At 37.3% G+C, this 20,662-nt stretch overlaps 1 protein-coding gene across 3 annotated transcripts in view; it reads right to left on the bottom strand.

Annotated features, from left to right (window-relative positions):
- Positions 1–356: 356 nt before the first annotated feature.
- Positions 357–20,662, bottom strand: part of ralgapa2 (Ral GTPase activating protein catalytic subunit alpha 2) — a 212,939-nt gene continuing 192,633 nt past the window's right edge. For 2 of the 3 annotated variants that reach the window (XM_067368380.1, XM_067368383.1), the window contains 2 exons: positions 12,373–12,497; positions 357–1,052 (listed from right to left, as the gene is read on the bottom strand). In XM_067368380.1, coding sequence (XP_067224481.1) covers positions 895–1,052; positions 12,373–12,497 — 283 coding nt within the window. In that variant the 3' untranslated portion in view covers positions 357–894. Of the gene's footprint in view, positions 1,053–3,687; positions 3,725–12,372; positions 12,498–20,662 lie in introns of all 3 variants that reach the window. The other variant, XM_067368382.1, reaches the window with a different exon arrangement.

Below are 20,662 nucleotides of genomic sequence, written 5' to 3'. Positions count from 1 at the left end.
TTTTTAATAGTTGAGTTTGAGTCCCTCAGTCGTCCTCAGTGTGAAAAGATGAATCTCAAAATCCTACAGTCACTGCTGGAAAGGGTTTAAATATGCAAAAATGCTTGAAAACTGATGAATCTGCAGGAGCTGGAGGATTTTTCTGAAGAACAGAGCTCAGTTTAACTGCTCAGAACAAACAAGAGACTCATGAACAACCATCACAAAACTAACAACCAGGATCATCCAGGTAACCACACACAGTATTGAAGAATCAAGGGTATGTAAACTTTTGAACGGGTCATTTTTATAAATTCAGCTATTTTTTTGTCTTGTGGACTTCATGTAAACATCCTTTATGTAAAATATCTTATTCAGGACAGTACTAAATTAAAAATAACATGCATTTTGTATGATCCCTCATTGTTAAAATAATGAACATTTTGCAGATTCCGCAAAGGGAATGTAAACTTGAGCGCGACTGAACATCAATGGTTGGGTTTTCAGTGTTTGACATGAAGAAAAGCTTGTCTCAAAGAACTGGAGGACGCAAGTGTTCAAAACTAGCTAAAGCCTCAGGGGTTTTGAAACGTCTTATATCATTTATTTGTTACTTGATTGGGAAAATCACAGTTCTGAATGCGTAAACGCAGTCTAAACGCGGCATTACTTTGAAATTCTAAATCAATTTCACATTTGCTTCAGCATATAAATTATTCTCTTGGTCGAGCTTCAGTTTTTCTTTCCGCACGACAGGTACATAATATCGCGTCGACAGTTGCATCTTTCAATGTTGCGAGGCTTCAACACACACACACACAAAAAAAAATGTTACAGGTGAAAGACATTCCAGTCAAATAATACATTCAACCACACAGTTTAAGGACAATGCAGTCTGACGGCTGGAGGAAGTGTTCAGTTTGAGGACTTGCTGATGGCGCTGGCCGAACGGCGGAGCTTTCCGGAAACCCGGTGCTTAGAGGCGCGCGGTATTGTGGGCGAGACCTGGTCGCCGGAGTCGTTGGTCGTCACAGTAACACTGAGGTCAGCACTCGTGCTGCAGCTGAGGGAACCTGGGAAATGAGGAAATATAGCACGCAAAGTCAAGAATAAGCAAATATGACATTAATAAGCTTGATAGCATTAATAAACTGATAGCATGCCATTACTGAAGCAGGTCTCCACCTCTGATGGAGACGGATGTGAATGGTGATTAAGTAAATTAGTCTTTTTACTGTTAACAGCAATTACTGCCATTCTACAAATTCAGGCATTTGATGTGAAAAGCAGTTCCTCTCTGCGGCAGGAGAGAAACATCAGAGAAAAAAAAGAAATGCAAAATATGGATTCTGCTGGAGATCTGAGATACTGGTACTCAAGAAAGCATCTAAATTAAACAAGCTTCCTGCTTTGTCAAGATGGCATCTGCTTGGCTATTTTCTTTCTTTCTTTTTGACCGTTTTCCTTTTTTTTACGGGCATCTCAAGTTTCTGAGAGCAGATGGTGTGGGGAACATGCGCTCATTGGAGAGGACCTCCACTCCAGGGCTTCTTTGAAAGAGGGGGAGGAGAGAGGAGAACAACAGCCTCAGCATGTGAAAGGAGTCGGGGAGGAGTGAACGAGCGTGGGGTGGTGTCCATTCCACATGTCCACAGAGACCATCTCAGGATGGCTTGGGATGCCAGCGGAGAGGATACACACTTACCCACAGGTCCCCCCTCTCTAATGCTGACAGAACTATGTATCACACAAGGGTTTTCATCATTTATTGATCCAAGAGTTGACTGGCCATCTTGCGCTTCCACACTGGAGCTGATCTGGGCCGGAGAGCGTAAAGATCCAGAAGTGCTCATCATCACAGGCACTGACTATTCGTTTGATCATCAGATTTAACAAGCTTGAGCATAGTGAGGTGTGTGAATCAAGTCAGTCATGCAAACCCTGAGAATATCTTTCTTTACCAGCACCTCTCATGTGTGTTTTTCATGAAGTGCTCTAAAAAATTAATAATAAGAGTACACTGTGTTGCTTGTGAATAGAAAAGTGTGAGTGAGAACAGCAGCATATAAACATTACATGGGGCCAAAGACAAAATAACTATATATATATAATTAATTTGCATTACATTTTAATATTTTTCCCATTTTATTTTAATATAATTTTTGCAATACATTTTTATTATTTATCCAAAAATACACAAATTCTGAAAATAGAGTTGGAAGTACCAAAACTACTGTACTTTACTTCAATATACTGTAATACTGTACATTCCACAGTCAAAAGTTTGAACACATCATAATAATTATTATTCCCTCCTCACTACTTAGAACTATGATGTTTTGTATACAATAATCTCATATTGGTAAGAAAGAAAGAAAGAAAGAAAGAAAGAAAATAAAGATGGAACGAAGAGAAAAAAGGAAATAAAGAAGGAAGGAAAGGAACAAAGAAAGAAAGGAAGGAAGGAAAGAAGGAAGGAAGGAATAAATTAATGAAAAGAAAAACAAAGGAAGGAAAAGAAGGAAAGGAAAAAAGAAAGAAAGGAAGAAATAAATGAATGAATGAATGAATGAAAGGAAGAAAAAAGGAAGGAAGGAAATAAGGAAGAAAGGAAGGAAATAAATGGAGAAAGAAAACAAAGAAGGAAGGAAGGAAGGAATGAATGAAATAAAGAAGGAAGGAAGGAAATAAAGATGGAAGGAAGAAAGAAAGAAAGAAAAGAAAGAAAGAAAGAAAAAGGAAGGAAGGAAAGAAAGAAAGAAGAAAATAAAGATGGAAGAAAGACAAGAAACGAAATAAAGAAGGAAGGAAAGAAAGGAACAAAGAAAGAAAGGAAGAAAGAAAGAAAGAAAGAAAGAGAAAAAGGAAGGAAGGAAAGAAAGAAGAAATAAAGATGGAACGAAGAGAAGAAAGGAAATAAAGAAGGAAGGAAAGAAAGGAACAAAGAAAGGAAGGAAGGAAGGAAAGAAGGAAGGAAAGAAAGAAAGGATATATTTGTGAAGATACTGTTGTGAAGTTAATCTTAATGTGTACAAACCTTTAACTTTAACTGATGCAGAACTTCACAGTGACATTTACTGCTGCAGATTCAAATCTATACCTATTTATTATGAAACATATTTTTATGATTTCTGACAATATAACCAGATTTATAACAACATTTCATATCCAACTACATATTCAACACAAATATACAATTATTTCATGTTTGGCCTCTGTAATACATTATACATACATACATATATATATATATATATATATATATACACTTGTAAAGTAAGTGGCCCTCATTCCCATTTGCTCCCATAGCAATCCAAACAAAAGCGTAAGTGACAAAGACATTTTCCAGTAGGGCAGGTGTTAGTGTCAGATGTGGCCTCAGGCAAACAGACACACGCCAAAGGACAAAGCAACAGGAGAAAAGAGGGGAAAAAGAGAGAATAAAGCAGAGACATGCAGGAGAGGAGGATGGAGACCCATTCATGCTGCTACTGTGTTGCGATTACTCCGGCGGTGCACTTGTCTCCATAATCAGAGCGCGCTCAGAACAGCCAGCCCCAATGCAACGCTGCCTTGGTTCCTTTAAAGCTCCGAGCAGACGCAGCTCATTAGTGGAAATAAAGAGGGGAAAGATGAGTAGACGAGCCGGGGAAAAGGGAGGGGTCTCTGTGACAGAACGCAAGCTTCCGCTCGGACTGAGACTCTTACCTTCAATTACTGTACTGACACCTGTAACACACTTAATCTATAGGGGAGAGAAGACAATAGAGCAACACGTAAGCTGCGCACCATCACGGGATGTGTGTGTGTGTGTGTGTGTGTGACACAGAGAGAGAGAGAACGCTGTTGAAAAAGTGTGTTAGAGGTTACTCCTCCTGAGGGGTGAAGGAAGGACAACACAAAATGTTAAAATACACATAAAAGTGATGCACCGAAATGAATGTTGTTCTTGAAATATAAACATTTTCATTAAAGATTTATTCAAACCTACATTAAATAATGAGGTTAAGTAAATATATAAAGAATATGTAATATTATTTGCATATATTGAGCAAAAAGCTCCTTTCTATATATATATATATATATATATATATATATATATACACAGTATCTCACAAAAGTGAGTACACCCCTCACATTTCAGCAACCATTTTAGTTTATCTTCTCAAGGGACAATACTATATAAATGAAACTTTGATATATATTTAGAGCAGTCAATGTGCTGCTTGTATAGATTTACTGTCCTCTGAAAATAACTCAACAGAAATCCATTATTGTCAAAATAGCTGGCAACAAAAGTCAGTACACCCTAAGTGATAACAGCTGTATGTTGTTTAATCATGCAAAGCCACATGTCCTATTCATCATGTTCATGTTTTTGTCTGCTTGACAGGACCATACAAATGTGTGGATCTTGTATTAGAGCAGTTAAAATTTGGTACAATTCTCTCACACTGATCACTGGATGTTCAACATGGCACCTCATGACAAAGAACTCTCTGAGGATTTGAGAATTAGAATTGTTTCTCTCCACAACGATGGCCTAGGCTATAAGAAGATCTGTAACACCATGAGTTACAGTACAGTGGCCAGGGTCATACAGAGGTTTTCCAAGATGGGTTCCACTCAGAACAGGCCAAAGAAGTTGAATCAAAGAAGTTGAGTCCTTGTGTTGCGCAACAGGTGCAGAAGCTGGCTTCAAAAAACAGATGCATGAGTGCTGCCAGCATTGCTTTAGAGGTTGCAGAAGCGGAAGGTCAGCTTGTCAGTGCTCAGACCATACGCCGCACACTGCAACAAGTTGGTTTGCATTGCTGTCGTCCCAGAAAGAAGCCTCTTCTGAAGCAGGCTCATAAGAAAGCCCGCAAACAGTTTGCTGAAGACAACCTGTCCAAGAGCATGAATTACTGGAACCATGTCCTGTGGTCTGATGAGACTCAGATGGTGTCCAGCATGTGTGGCGACACCCTGGTGAGGAGAACCAAGAAAATTGTGTCTTGCCTACAGTCACGCATGGTGGTGGTAGCATCATGGTCTGGGGCTGCATGAGTGCTGCTGGTACTGGGGAGCTCTGCTTCATTGAGGGAAACATGGATTCCAACATGTACTGTGACATTCTGAAGCAGAACATGATGCCTCCCTTCAGAAACTGGGCTGGGCATGATAATGACCCCAAACACACCGCCAAGATTACAACTGCCTTGCTGAGGAAGCTGATGGTGAAGGTGATGGACTGGCCAAGCATGTCTCCAGACCTGAACCCTATTAAGCACCTGTGGGACATCCTCAAGCGGAAGGTGGAGAAGCGCCATATGTCTAACATCCAGCAGCAAGTGGAAGAGGATCCCAGCAACAACCTGTGCAGCTCTGGTGAATTGCATGCCCAGAAGGATTAAGGCAGTGCTAAATAACAATGGTGCTCACACAAAATATTGATACTTTGGACACAGTTTTGACATGTTCACTTACTCACTGAACTTACTTTTGTTGCCAGTTATTTAGACAATACTGGTTGTATGTTGAGTTATTTTATTTTTTCCTATATAGAGGACAGTAAATCTGTACTGCTATATAAGCTGCACATTGACTACTCTAAAGTATATCCAATTTTTCAATCCAATCCAAACCCTTTCTATAGTATTGTCCCTTGAGAATGTATAATAAAATGGTTGCTGAAATGTGAGGGGAGTACTCACTTTAGTGAGATACTGTATATACACACACACACACACACACACACACACATATATACAAATTTTGGTGCATCACTGACACATAACATATACAGTGCTCATGACAGATTGTGACTGTTAAAACAAGCAGGAGGTGAAACGTTTCTATTCACACTGGCCCACTTCACTTCTTTGTGTTTTCTAAAAATGAAAGAATGTTTAACATGGGGATCAGAAAAGAAAAGCTTCGGGATGCAAGACATGTAAATCTAAATCAGTGATTTACCTGCTCTTTCTAAACAGGTTTTCACAATGTGAATGAAACCTTTGTTACATAAGTGAAATGACTTTGGTTCAAACTCGAGCACAAGGCTCTATGTGAGGTTATTTCTGAACGAGGATGAGCGTTCGGTGTTTGTGCTGGAATAATGGTCACATCAGCGCAAGCAGAGCATTGTGATCATATAACTCACAGAACAACAAGTTTTTCTATTAAAGAGAGTGTAAATCATATCAGTTGCCAGGCAAAGTCTTTAATGAGACTGTTATATTTCAGAGAAGCTCATGATATTAAACAAATAAACATTAATTCAACTCAATACTCATCTCAATCGGATAACAAAATGGCCCCAACCCCTGCATGGACACAACCAGAAATTTCTATTCGATCAGATTTAGTTGATCCTCAAAGCCCTGTTCCAAAACCTAGTAAGTTGCCTGCCTAGACAACATTTTAAAGCATCATACAGACACACTCTCCAAAAAAGTCTCTTCTGCTCACAAAAACAGTAACGTTGTGAAATATTATTATAACTGTTTTCTATTTGATTGTTTTAAAATGTAATTTATTCCTGTGATCAAAGCAGCATCATTACTCCAGTCTTCAGTGTCACATGATCATTCTGATATGCTGATTTGCTGTTCAAGAATCATCATTGTTGAAACGATTCTTTGATAAATAGAAAGTTAAAAAGAACAGCATTTATTTGAACTAATACTCTTTTGTAACAGTGTAAAAGTGCTTACCCTTTACTTTTCAAATTAAAGCATCCTAGTTAAAAAACAACAACAACAACCCCCCCCCCCCCCAAAAAAAATAAAAAAATAAAAAAAATAATCTTACAATGGTAGTGTACTTTGTATCCCTCATAGATGAAGCAAACCCAGAATACACAGCAATGAAAAATATATATTGGCAGACAGAGTTGAGAGATATATCACTTATAACAATCAATCAAAAATAGCTCAATCTGAATAAAAAAGTCAGGTTCCATTCAGCTAGAATGCTGCCTTGAAAGGGAGCTGCTTATTTGGTAGTGAACTAGGTTTTGGAACGAGGTAGCATTTTTTAAAAATAATGAAATCTATCCAGATTTTCATTTTTAAGTTCCCGTATTATGCTCACTGTAAACCCTAATTCTCAAAACAGTTAATTGGCTTGAGTAAGACAAACATAAATTAAACTAATTAGTTCAGTCAGATTAACTTTTATGAGTATTTAGCTCTTTCTTTGTCTTTCAAGTTTACAGCACTGACATATTTTAAGTAAACTGAACGGTTTCATTGTTTTGAGTTTTATGAACTTATTTGTTTTAATTTAGATGAACTTAAATTTAACAAACTGGGCTGGGATTTCTATTTCCCAGTATGCTTTGCCCATGGCACTCGAAAGGGAGAGTAAATGCTAAAATTAAGTGTTTTATAAAGTGAAAGATTAATGTTAAGAGGGAGTAGTGATTAATGTTTTGTTATGCTAATTTAAAAGAGGTTCTGTTAATGTTGGTTTTTGAAGAGTTATGGTGAGTCATGGTGACAAGTGGTGCATGAGGCTTAGTTTGAGAGCAAGTATGTTAAATGCTTCATATTGCTGTACTCATTCAGCAAGTGCTATACCATGTTATTGTTAACATGTTAGCAAATTAGCAAGTTAGCATTTTCTGAATTAGCTTGTTATAGCTAGCTACGTTTCCATGAAATGTCCATTGGCTTATCTGAATTTCAGCTATGATACACAGTAACACGAACAGTAACGATGACGTCGCTTTTACCGTGTCAATTCGAGCCAAGTTTTCATCCTTTGGAAGCGCATGCAAAGTGGATTTGCTTTGGTGGCGGAGAAAACGGCGTCTTCTCGACAAGTCGACATCACGAATAAAACTCTTCCAGTCTCAGCTATAATAACCGTGTTTGAGGGCGTGGCAAAGTAGATGTTGTTCTCAGGCAGCCAATGAAAACCATAGGCGGGCATTATGCAAATGTGTTGCAAACCTACGTAAGTTTGTAACAGGAAGTGAGACTGATATTGCTGATTGTTTCGGCAGTTCAGAATTGATTCTTTCTTTTAGGAGACAATAAGTTTGATATTTAAAACTTTGTAGACCTTTTACATTCACAAACAGCTATATTACACACTCATGAAAGGGAATATTTGAAAAAGTATAATAGGGGCAACTGTTTCGGAAAAACAAGGAGGGAATTCTATGTGCTCAATTGACTGTCATAAAAAGGAAACATGCAGGGTGTGTTAAAAATGGAGAGAAAAAGAGTGAAAAAGAAAGTGAGAGACAGGTTTGTGTAACAGACGTGTGGGGCCACATGCCTAATGGAGGAAGCAGGCAGAAAAGTCTTACAGTCCAGCTTGGCCCAGAGGTAATCCACGTCCCAAACCATCCCTGGCCAACGCCTGCCTGCTGTCATGGGTGAGATGGTGGTGAAACATGGAGCAGCGTCATGAGACTGTAACTGGCACAGGGTCTAACAGGAGCCCAGTCCTGTCTGAACAGTTTTAGCGTCTATGTGTCTGGACCATGAAGTTGTGAGAGAATCTGTGGCTCTGTTCCAAAATCCAGCAAACTGTCTTGTTGCACCTGTCTACATAGGCAGTTATCTCCCAAAACCGCTTTATACTGGACATGTCAAGATAGATATTAGAATATAAAACTAAGAAAATGGGTAAATTATTACATCAGCATTCAAAATTTTGGAGTTGGTAAGATTTTTTTTTTTTTTTGCCTCTTCTGTTCAACAAAGATTAATTTATTGGATCAAAAATGATTTGAAGCTCAAGAAACATTTAATATTATTAATGTTAATTATATTTTAGATTCAGGATTTTCAAGAATTTTTTTTTCAGCAAGGATTTATTAAAATGATCAAATGTGAGAATAAAGATTTTGGTTTCAAATAAATGCTGTTCTTTTGAACTTTCTCTTCATCAAAGAATCCTGAAAAAAAAAATTATCTTTTTTTTTTTTTATAAAAATGTGAAGCAGCACAACTGTTTTCATCACTGATAATAATCAGAAATGTTTCTTGAGCATCAAATCATCATATTCGAATGATTTCTGAAGAATCATGTGACACTGAAGACTGGAGTAATGATGCTAAAAATTCAGTTTTGATCACATAAATTACATTTTACAATATATTCACATAAAAAAGTTATTTTAAACTGTAATAATATTTCACAATATTGATGTTTTTACGGCAATCCAATAAATGCATCCATGTTGAGCATAAGAGCCTTCTTTCAAAAACATAAAAAATCTTCCCAACCCCAACTTTTGAACGGTAGTGTAAAAAAAATAATGTATACAATTTGTTTTACTGCATACATATATATATATATATATATATATATATATATATATATATATATATATATATATATATATATATATATATATATATATATATATATATATATATATATATAAAAAAAATTAGCATGTTCCATTTAAAGTAAATGGATCAGGACAATAAAATGGTTCAGAAGTGCATCAACTAAATAGGAAATGCAGTAAAAGTGCATCACATGACACAATGAAATGAACGGTTTTAGTGTAGACATCATCACTGAATATCAAGCTATATTCCTCTGAAGGCACAATATGTGTATAGATAAAAATAGGCAATTTTCAGTTAGATTAACCTTTATGTACTGATTATTTTCAGTACTGAATAAAATGGTTATCATCAACTTGTTTTGACTTGTCTGCCATTCTGGATGATTCTTTTTCTCTCCTGAGCTTATCTATGGAAAGCAGACAAGAGACAAGGACACAAGCCCAGAAGAAGGTATCTTAGAAGGCAGCATAATTATGCATAATAAATAAGTGAGATAATTTGATGAAGTTTAATGTGGTCAAGCGCTATTTCATAGCTGTGCGTTTACTGAAAAATAAATGCACACCTTATAATGTCTGTCAACTAATCAGAATCAAGAATTCAACAGCCTCATGGTACAGTCCTAATTATTCTGTACCAGCTTTTGCTATGAGACTTCACTTTTGATCTCTAAAATGCTTTTTAACTAGACAGATCTCTAGGCTTTGGAACAGAGCTTGTATCTTGTATGCATACACAGAATGACTTCTTTCCAATGTAAGGCTACATTTTATGGGTATATTATTAATTAAATTGTTAATTAGTTAATAAATATTTAATTTTTGTAATTTGGTTTTGGCGACACAAACCAAGGAATCATGAAAAGAAAAGAAACCAGCAACTCAGATTAAACAAAAAAAGAATGAACATGAGAAAGAAATCAGAGCAAAAGAGAAAGGCGAAAGAAGAAAAAAAACAGAGAGCAACAATCTGGGAAAGCAGTTTTTGATGTGTTTGATGGAGGTACAACAAGAACCCCTGAGATGCAAAAGAAGAGAAATTCAGAGGAATGGAGTTTGAAGTGTCTAATGGGGTCTCTCTCTCTGGGTTCAGTGGGCGTGTCTGTGAGCTGCTCTGTATGCAGCTTTGTCACGAGTCAATAGAGGTCACCATAGCGATTTTCAACGCCTTTCTAGGAATAAATGGACGTCGCTATTGAACTATCAAAACTTTCAGAGCATTATTCTGTAAAACGATCCCAAAGAATGTGTGCTGTACAGTGCGCTCCACACCATCACTGCTGAATTCAGGGATTGGGGAAATTAACATCCACTTGAAGAACAGAGTGCATATATTAAAGAACAATTTAAATGAATAAATAAACTCTACAAAATGCACTACATGTCCAGCCAAAGAAATAGAACAGCTTTTGTCATTCTGGAAATGGCCCAAGAAAAAAAAAGTTTTTTTAAGAAAAAGGCAGTCATGACTGTAAAAAAACAACAAAGAAAACCCCCATAAGAAACCATAAAAAAATAAATAAAATAAACATAAACTGAAATAAAATATATAAAAAAACGTTTATTAACATTTTATTTTGGCTAGCTGCCGATGTAACATTTCATTTCCGTTTAGTTCAAAGGGGTCATGAATTGAGAAATCAACTTTTCCTTGAGCTTTTGATATAGAGGTCAGCGTACTATAAGAATATCCTGTACGTTTCAGAACTGAAAACTTCCTTGTTAGTCCAAAAAAAGCAGAAGAAATCAACGCCTACTTCATCACTGCAACATTAGCCCCGCCCACTGGTGTGTTAGTGAGATGACGAGGAGAGAAGAGCGATACAGGACTAAAATAACATTACCTTTCAAAGGATCCTAATGCTGAGAATATGTTTATTTATTTTCAACAGTGTGAATGCCTCAGTTGAGATTTATTTATTTGTATCTGGCATTTCACTGTGGATTCTTTGTTAAATGAATCGCATTTCGGCGCAGGCTTTGCAAACAGACTTTTACAATATGGACTCGACAGTAACTGTGTTCATTCTAATGCCTGATCAGATATGCAATGATTCATGTAGAGTCAGATGTTCTCTGTTTGTGTGTCAGTAAATTAAACCAGTGACTAACGGTCAACTTCACATTGTTTCTTTTAGTAGGATGAAAATAATCTGTTATTTAAATGGTGATTAAATTATATATAGAAAACGATATATATAGAAAGTGATCAAAGCTGGAGCTGTCAATCAAACAGTGACGGTTTATCAGTGACTGAGTTCTGGACTCGCACCAAAACTCCCATTTTGAGAACTGTAATAGTAAAAATGTGCTAAAAGTTTTCGAGACAGAAATACTAAGCTATTTCATATGCAAAGATGTCAGCCAATCACAGCAGTGGGAGTTTACACTTAAGTCTCACAGCAGACACGCCCCATAAAACAGAGCGTTCAAATCAGAGGGCTAAAATCAGGGTAGGAAAAATGCCTTTAATTCTAAATCATGACAATTTTTGATGCCAAAGAACCTTATAAGTGCACCCTAGGAAACATTATAAAACAATGCAGTTCAGGACCCCTTTAAGCTAAACTACTAAAAAAAAGCTCAAATTAAATAGATTAAACCTTACAAAACTATATAGATATTCACTACAGATATTACTGTGACTTTTTAATATTTGATTAATTTCCATGACACCCTGGTTCTTTAAATAGAATTATACCCACGTTCATGAATTCATTAAGCTGTACAGCAGTGCGATTTTGGTTTGACATACTGCTTTCATAATCGTAGGCTGTATTCATTTTATCTTTTGCTGTCATAAAATGTTGAGCCTGGACGGTCAGTGCAGGGACCTAATGGCTTAATCTAGACCTGTGCATTACACACAGTCTTACAATACATTTAAAATGCAATAAGAAACTGTACCAGACAATCTATCCATTTTAGTGACTTCCCAATTTTGTATACAGGGGAAAACAAATGAATAAATAAATAAATAAAAATGGTTGCACTTTATTTTACAGTATGTGCACTTACAGTGTACTTACTCAAGAAAGTACTTCGTAAAATAAGTTAAAAACATGGACTAAACATGGAAAGAGACGGTGTCTCACCTGCACCTCCAGTAGGCCAGTAGCTGGGGGAAGGCGAGAAGACCTGGGCAGCAAAGTCCTCAAAGGTCATGTTCTCCTTGTGGTTCTGAATGATGGCCTCCAGGTAGAGAGCCCTTTCCTCATAACTGACGGACCATCAAGGAAAATCAAAGACATTCACATGACAGCAAATCATCACAGGGGTCAAAAATACCCAGGAACCATGACTGGACAACAAAAAAGGAACAAACAAGAACAAGAGATAAAGACTGAAAAAAGAAGAAGAAGAAGAAGAAGAAGAGTTCAGTAATGATCCTTTTTTTTTTTTTTTTTTTTTGCTGTCAGCATCTAAAAAGTGTTTCATGAAATCTTCATGAAGTCATTTAGAAATGTTGTGTGAGGAACAAGCTAAAATTTATGCATGCATATTCAAAAATGGTGAATCAAGATGTTTGTGCCATGTTTGATGCCAAATGCAACTGCTGCTCATGAGTCTTGTTACCAACCAAGTCTGAATATGCAGAAGTGTAAGGAAGCTTTTTGAGATCTAACAGTAGATATAACACATATACATTTTTAAAAGACATCTCTTGTGCTCACCAAATCTGCATTTATTTATTACAAATACAGTAAAATCAAACAAAAAATAATATAATCATTTAAAATAGCTGTTTTCTGTTTCAATATATTTTAAAATGTAATCTATTCCTGTGATGGCAATTACTCCAGTTTTCAGTGATACATTTTCCATTACCAAAAATCATTCCAACAGGAATCCATGTGAGTTGTGCTGCTCAATATATTTGTGAAAACCATTATACATTTTTTCAGGATACTTTGATAAATAGAAAGTTCAAAAGAACAGCATTTATTTTTGAAAGGACAGAAAAAAGTTATTACAGTTTGCTTTAATTAAGATTTAGCTTCCGGATCCGGCACATTCCGCTTGGCATTTCAGAGCAAATGGAAACTTTGTGTAATAGGTTGGGCACTGCTACTATGGCAGATGAAACAAATCAAATCTTCCTGAAGCCATTTGCACTGGAGTCATTACACACATGGTGAGCGTGGCCTGTTCAGTTACAGCTACAGTCCGTTAACCGTCCAAACAAACGCATGAGCAGGTGTTTCTGCTTTGACGTCCACATACACACCAACACAAGCCTGGCAATCACTCAAGAACTAATACACGAACACAATCTGTGTGCATTGCTGTATTTATATGTATATAGCGCATGTGTGTGTGCTCTAATGTCTAATGAATAGGTTGTGGAGTGGAGACAGGGGCGTTCCAGGGCCACATGCCTGCCTGCTGAAATTCTGGAGGGCCCCACTGATGCCATTCCCATCTCATTAGGGAGGCTGCTTATTCCGCCAGGCGCTAGGCTGTTGCCAAGGCCTTTGCACTCCATCATGACCATGCTGGCTGCGCCACACCGCTCTGTGTTTGAGCGAGCCAGTGTGTGTGTGTGTGTGTGTGTGCCACGTGCCGGCGCAGCAGGAGCTGAGGCAACCGTGACAAATTGTTGAAAAGGTCCGTCTGAACCCAACGCTGACAAGCACCTGAGCCTGAGGGCTGCACACAAGCAGGGAGCGATCTGCTTCACTTCTGCATGCTTTTCTGCTAAAAACACGCAGCAGGAAGGGAGGAGGCACACGTATCTGGATGAAAAAGTTATAGCTTAGCCTCGAATAAAACTGAATCAAAATGATCAGCAGCAGACGGCAGGCAGTGTTCTGAATGCGTACATATAAATCTGCTCTCAGTATTACAGGAGTATTATCTAAAAATTGTAGGTTTTGCTACTATGGAAACATAGGTAACATCACAGTAAAGAGCCTTTATCAGCATCTAGAAGAAAAACTTTATGTGCGTTATAGCTTAGCCTTGAAACAACACCAACCATCGCTGGAATAGAAATGAACAGCGAAATACGGCATGCATACATATACATAAAATCAAAAAATTGCTACTATTGAACAGGGCTGCCCCGTAACAGTCGACTAACCATTAGTCGACAAGAAGAGGCTTTGTCGAACAAAATTGGCATTAGTCAGTTAGTCGCAGAAAAATAAAATCACGCAGTCTGTGACAAACAGATCGCTAATAGCAGAAAATCCAAACATTCATCATTCATCGACCTCAAATATGGCTTATCATTTGAAACATGTAAGTAGTAGCAACTTAACAAGTCTCTAATGTTAACCTAGATAAATGTGCACTAATGTTTGGCACATATCCATGTGTTTGTGTGGAGAGCGCTTACTGTGGTGCGATCACTTGCATTTAACTTAAAATATGTCATTTTTGGTCATAGAGATAAGAATAATCCAACATTCAAAACTGTAAAGCGTAAGAAAAATGAACCGAAACTCAGCATATACTTGCCTCACAGACATGAGAAATACATCTATGGAAAGCCTGAAATTTGAAAAATAATTCAAATCTAAAACAAATATTCTTAGATTATTTAATCAATATGAAACGTGCATATAGGCGAGCCCACTACTGTGGAGATGACGAGTTAGCTGCTGCAAGCTTTATGCATGCTTTTTAGTGCTGATTAGGCTATGTTTTATATATATATATATATATAGGGGTGTAACGGTACACGTATTTGTACCGAACCGTTTCGGTACAGGGCTTTCGGTACGGTGCACGTGTGTACCGAAGCATTACATTGCAACCAATATTCACCACCAATAACCGCAATAAGCTCTGCGTTTTGTTACTTTCGATAAGAAACAAAGTGTCATCCTTCAAATTCTGTCCACGAAATCATGAAGTTTAAACAGAAAATGCCATTTTGACGTGCTTTGATGTGGGGTGACAGATCACTGTACAGGCGCCTCAGTTCAACCGGCAGCGCGAGCGCGGAGCGCAAGTGAATGTGTTCATCTCTTCCTCCTTAATACTGGTTACAGAATAAACATGAAAGAACATCTGAAGGTATGTTGCAAGACTCAGTACAACTTACTGAAACGGTCATATCTCATGTAATCGCTCATTCAGTGTTTCAACGGTGGAAAGACATCAATGAAAGCGTCCGTATTCAACAATATGTCATGATGCATTTACCTCAGAAAAGCCATTCAGTGTTCACAGCTTGTTAGTTCGCTAGAGAAACGAACTCTTTCGCTTAATATATGCACTGTATTAGCCAATATATTCATTATTTTACTTAATCTTTCAGTGATATCCTGATTAGGCTATTTAATGTATGTTTAAATAAATCTGATGTTAAAATAACAGCCACTGTGTAGAAATGATTATATTTCAACAACGAATTGGAGTAAAAACATTTAGAAGTTAATGCAAAAACTGCCTTAGGTGCAGCTTACAGGTTTGCATACAATTTGTTATTTGAGTGTTGATTATTTTATCTAAAAATAAAAAGCAATTGAATTTAGGCTAATAGTTTGGGCTTCTTTCAAGTTAGGGCTCCCTACATAGTTTATAGCATTAGCAGAGATCATTTTCTTTATCCTTAAGAAACTTTTAGTTTTAATTTTAATTTAATATATTTAAAGACAAAAACACAATTTGTTCAGTAAACCTCTGTTTAATAATAATAAAAAGCAATTTTATGTTTAGTTTTCTCTCCACCTGCTGTACCGAAAACTGTACCGAACCGTGACTTCAAAACCGAGGTACGTACCGAACCGTGAGTTTTGTGTACCGTTACACCCCTAATATATATATGGTTTATTAATATAAACACATGATTAGTTGACTAATCGCTTTAATGAATGACTACTAGTCGACTAGAAAAATATTTAGTCATGGACACTATGGAAACACGGGCAACATTACGGTAAAGAGTCTTTATGGTTCATCATTACAAAAAACTAAAGATGAATGTGTCAGAAGAATAACAGTGAGTACTAAAAAAACAAAAACAAACTGCCAACACGACTGAGACGTAAAGCAAATTAAGTAATGGGTGCAAAAGAAAAGTGTATGTGCATGAAATAGAGGACAGAGGGAGGGAGGGAAAGAGAGGAATGAGAATAAGGGATAATAAGCCTGATCCCACTAGGTCAACAGAGCCATATGGCGTTCCATTATCAGAGATGCAGATGACTTAAGCGTGGCTCAGCTATTGAGATTCCTAAAACAAATATTGACCTCAGCCAGAGTCACCGCTGCCATCGGCCAACCTGCACTCCCACTTCCTGAGGATGAAAAAAAATCTTAACCTCCCATCTATTGAACAAATTTATGCAGCAGTCACAGCACATTACATATCATACATTCATCTGCGCCTAAGTGATGTTTACGGCTTTGCATCAGTTCTGGCACACCTCTGATTTATGTGATACTTTATTGGCAGCTGTTTACATACATGCATTCTGGTTTTAGATATGGGGTTTGTGCTTTACTGTTCCTTGTATACTTGATATTGTAGTATAAAAATGGAGTACAGAGTCTTTACAATGGAAAAAAACAAACAAACAAAACTTTTAATTCAGAAATTGCTAGTAAATTTCACAAATAATTACAAAGAAAAGGCAAGTAACACATTGAATCAAACCTGAAGTTTTTCCAGTATTGTCTTGTAAAACGTACTCCAATAAATCTTTCACTCATAATCATTTTGACATTGCAGCAGTTAAAACGATCAAATCAAGCTGCTTTTACTGGCAGACTTAATTTCTGATTTATCCGCCATCACTGCCCAACATCTCATCTCTGTCTCGGGTTTCTCTAATTGTTGTGGCACAGGTTGTTCCTTTGAATGCATGAGGTGGGTTCCTGAGGGCTGGATGATGTTGGCGTGGACTAATTCAATAAAGCAGAGAACAGTGACGCATGCTTCGCACGCCGTCCAAACGTTCGTCTCTGTCGGAAGCGGGGAGATCTCAACATACAGGAAATACGCTGAATGTTTGAACAGACAGAGGTCTCTTAGATGAAGCTGTTCCAGAATGCTAATGTCGAGAGAAAAACAAACACGGGACCATTCTGTATTTTCCGCAGGCAAGCAGGAACCTACATAAGTTGTCAATGAGAAGAAAGTTAAGTTTAGGGATTTCCCAACGAGATTGTAATTTAAGTCACCATTTCAGCACCTGTGATGGAAAAACTCTCCAGTCTCATGGAAATGAAACATAGTGGGAATTTCCAAGAGAACACGACTCCCAAAGGTTTGCGCACCCAGAACATCTACACAAAATGTTTTAGAAAGAGCCGGAGAGAGGGACGAGGTGTCAAAAGGGCAAATTTAACATCCCCCTGAAATGTAAAATAATGTGATGACCTCATTCAAGCACAGGTCAGATTGTGCTTAGATGGGAGAAAGGGATAAAGGGGGGAAAAAGTGTGTAAACAAAAAGTACAATAGCGCTGTTACAACAGAGAGGGAAAAACAGATGAAGCAAATCCACTTTGGAGGAAAAATGTCCTCTAAGCATACTGCAGAGAGGTTTTAACAGATAATGCTCTTTTTCCACTCTTTTGGAGGCCACTTTGCCACCCCACGGTGCACCAGGTGACAAAGGCGAGGCATTAAAGGCTGTTGAGAGCAGGAACCCAGGGGACCGGACAGACTCATTGAGTATTCAGGAACAGTCCAAAACAATCTATTCAACTGGGTCTTCAACCAGAACACTCTGAAGCAGAATACAGTTCTGTACATGTTACAACAATGAAATCAACAAAGGATTGTTTAAAATCACAGGGAAACATTTGGATTTTGATTCAGGAATGAATCTGAATAATCATTTGTATAGGGGTGTGTGATTTGCATAGTCTATTATAAAGTTGCAATTGTTGTTTTAATGATGTACAAGCTAACATTATCAAGTATGTTACTCTCACTTTGCAAAAAACAAGCAATAAGATGCCTTGAGATTGCACACTTTCATTGTCATATAGTCTAGTAGGATGCAGTTACAATGACCACAATATTCAATATATCAATTTTTTCCCAAATATCACCAACATTATAAATGTGATTGATTATATACAACAGTTCAATAAACAATATTGTTTTTTTTTTTTTTTTTTTGCTTACAAAAAAGTTCCAAAAAAGCCAAAGTGGAGGCATCTCCGAGCAACATGCGGTGTTTCCTTAATGAATGAGAACACGTTTTTGAACAAATCGGTCGAGTCAATGATTCAATGACTCATTTATAAAGACAGTCACTGTCTTTATGAAGCATGAAACAGGCATTTGAATGAATTACTCAAGGACTCACTCATTACACAAACCTACAGGCAGTTTCAGTGTCATCTTTAAAGTAAATATTTCATATTTCAATCTTCATTTTTAAAAACAATATTTATTGATGAAATGTAAGAATCTGACAATTTAAAAAATCACTGCGGTGAATTGCACAGAATATGAAAATCTTTGGGAGTCAGCTGTCCACGACAGGCATAAAACCAGTCAAGCTACCAGCACAAAAACACACTCAGCAAAATATCATATAATTACTGGTATCACAAAATCTCAGAAACACATCGATATATAATTTGTTGTCAACATTGCACACCCTTACCTTACACACATATTTAGTGATTATATTAAGTGTGCTAAAACAGATGTTTTACTGTACAAGTAAGTCCATTCGTTTTGATCACCCTACCCAACTAAATTAGCCATCGTGAAATGATAATTTTTTCTGACGTGTGTGAGAGGGTGATAGAGCGAGATGAAGACTATGTGTGCTGTTGTCCAGATGGTAAGGGGTGGCCAGTGGGGAATAAAGAGGTCAAGCACTTTGGCAGATCAAAGCCAAGGTCAGGTGGCAGTAGTGGCCATGTTCAAGGTGCATAGGGACTTGCAGGGCCTCAGATGGCTTCTCATTAGCAGTCAGCTCAGGGCCCAGACCCCAGAGACCGCCTTCTGAACCCATCCCACCCTGAAACCCCTCCCCTCTGTCCACACTCACAACAAAAGATCTCACCCCACAGGACACCTCAGTCTGGATACAACACTGCTGACTCAGGGTCACAATGCCAGTTTGACAATGCGCATAAATCCATCATTAACATGCTCGTGGAGATAAGGAAGTAGCAAATGATGCAGGGGAACAGGAAAGGACAGCCATGGTTAAGGTTACATCATGAAATATCAGAAAATGGTTCTGTTAATGGACCTTAGTCAAAGTAGAAAGCATATGTAGTGTGACGTGAATGAAAACAAGATGGTTGCGGATATCAGGGGCTGGATTCATGAAAATCTTCTTAAGAAAGATGTTTGGAAATTCTAAGAAATTTCTAAGAACGTTCCTTGGTGCAATTCTTCAAAAAGTTTTCAAATATTTTCTGAATGTGCTATCTGATTGTATGATGGTAATAACTGTAATAATATTCCGTTGCGATGATTGGCTTCAGAGTCACATTTTGTAAAGTTTTAAATGTGTGTATTTTTTTTTTTTTAAATAGCCATTTTCAAAGATGTCTGGAGAGGTCTACTGCATTAATATCATCAATAAACATCTTACCTTTGGGGATTTAAGACTTAAGATTGAAGTTGGACATTATCCATTATTAATTTATTTACATTATATTATTTACGACGAATTTTAAGAACATTGTTTTCAAGAAATCTGTTTAAAACCACCTTAAGGAATGTTTTTGGGAATACAAAATATTCTTAACTGTATTCTTAAGTAAGCAAATATCAAGAAAACAGCAGTTAAGAAGAATTTTATTCTTAAGATTGTTCCGTAAATCTGGCCACAGGTCTTATTTTCACAACCCTGTTTTTATGGAATTTTTAGTTCACAATATATTTTGTGGCAAGATATATTTTCAATCTTTTGTTGGCAATTAATAAAAAGAAAATAGTGTCTAACTTGACCAAGGTCTGGAAGAATTTATTCTCTAAGTTTAAACATTAAGCCAATTTTGTATTTAAACCTATACATAGTACTTTGATAAAATGGAACAGGTTTGTGACAAAGTGCAAAGAGCACAGATGGACAAAGTAACCCAGAGGGGCTTGAGGTGTAACGCCAGAGCCATTGCAGTTGGGTTTAGTGCTTTATTAGCATCGCAGGGGTCAATTAGCAAACAGAGGCTTGAGGCCTTGCACTGCTGTGTCTGGTTAAGCTGAAGAAAGGCGAGGTCTGATCAGAGATGGAGGATGTAATTGAAACATAAGGAGCCTCTGGATTTCTAGCCTGAGGACAGGCCACTGTGCTGCACTTCTGCATTTAACTGCAGAGCCTGTGACTGAGATGCTTGAAGCAGCTGCAACAATCACAATGATTCCAAAGTTTCAGCCAACTACACAGTTTCATTCAGACACCTTTGTCCCTTAATGTACTTAAAATGGAAGTCTATGGAGAAGTACACTAG

The sequence above is a fragment of the Chanodichthys erythropterus genome, chromosome 18, assembly GCF_024489055.1.
Source record: "Chanodichthys erythropterus isolate Z2021 chromosome 18, ASM2448905v1, whole genome shotgun sequence".
Taxonomy (NCBI): Eukaryota; Metazoa; Chordata; class Actinopteri; order Cypriniformes; family Xenocyprididae; genus Chanodichthys; species Chanodichthys erythropterus.
The sequence above is the reverse complement of the archived record's forward strand: the minus strand, read 5'-3'. Positions and strand labels throughout refer to the sequence as shown.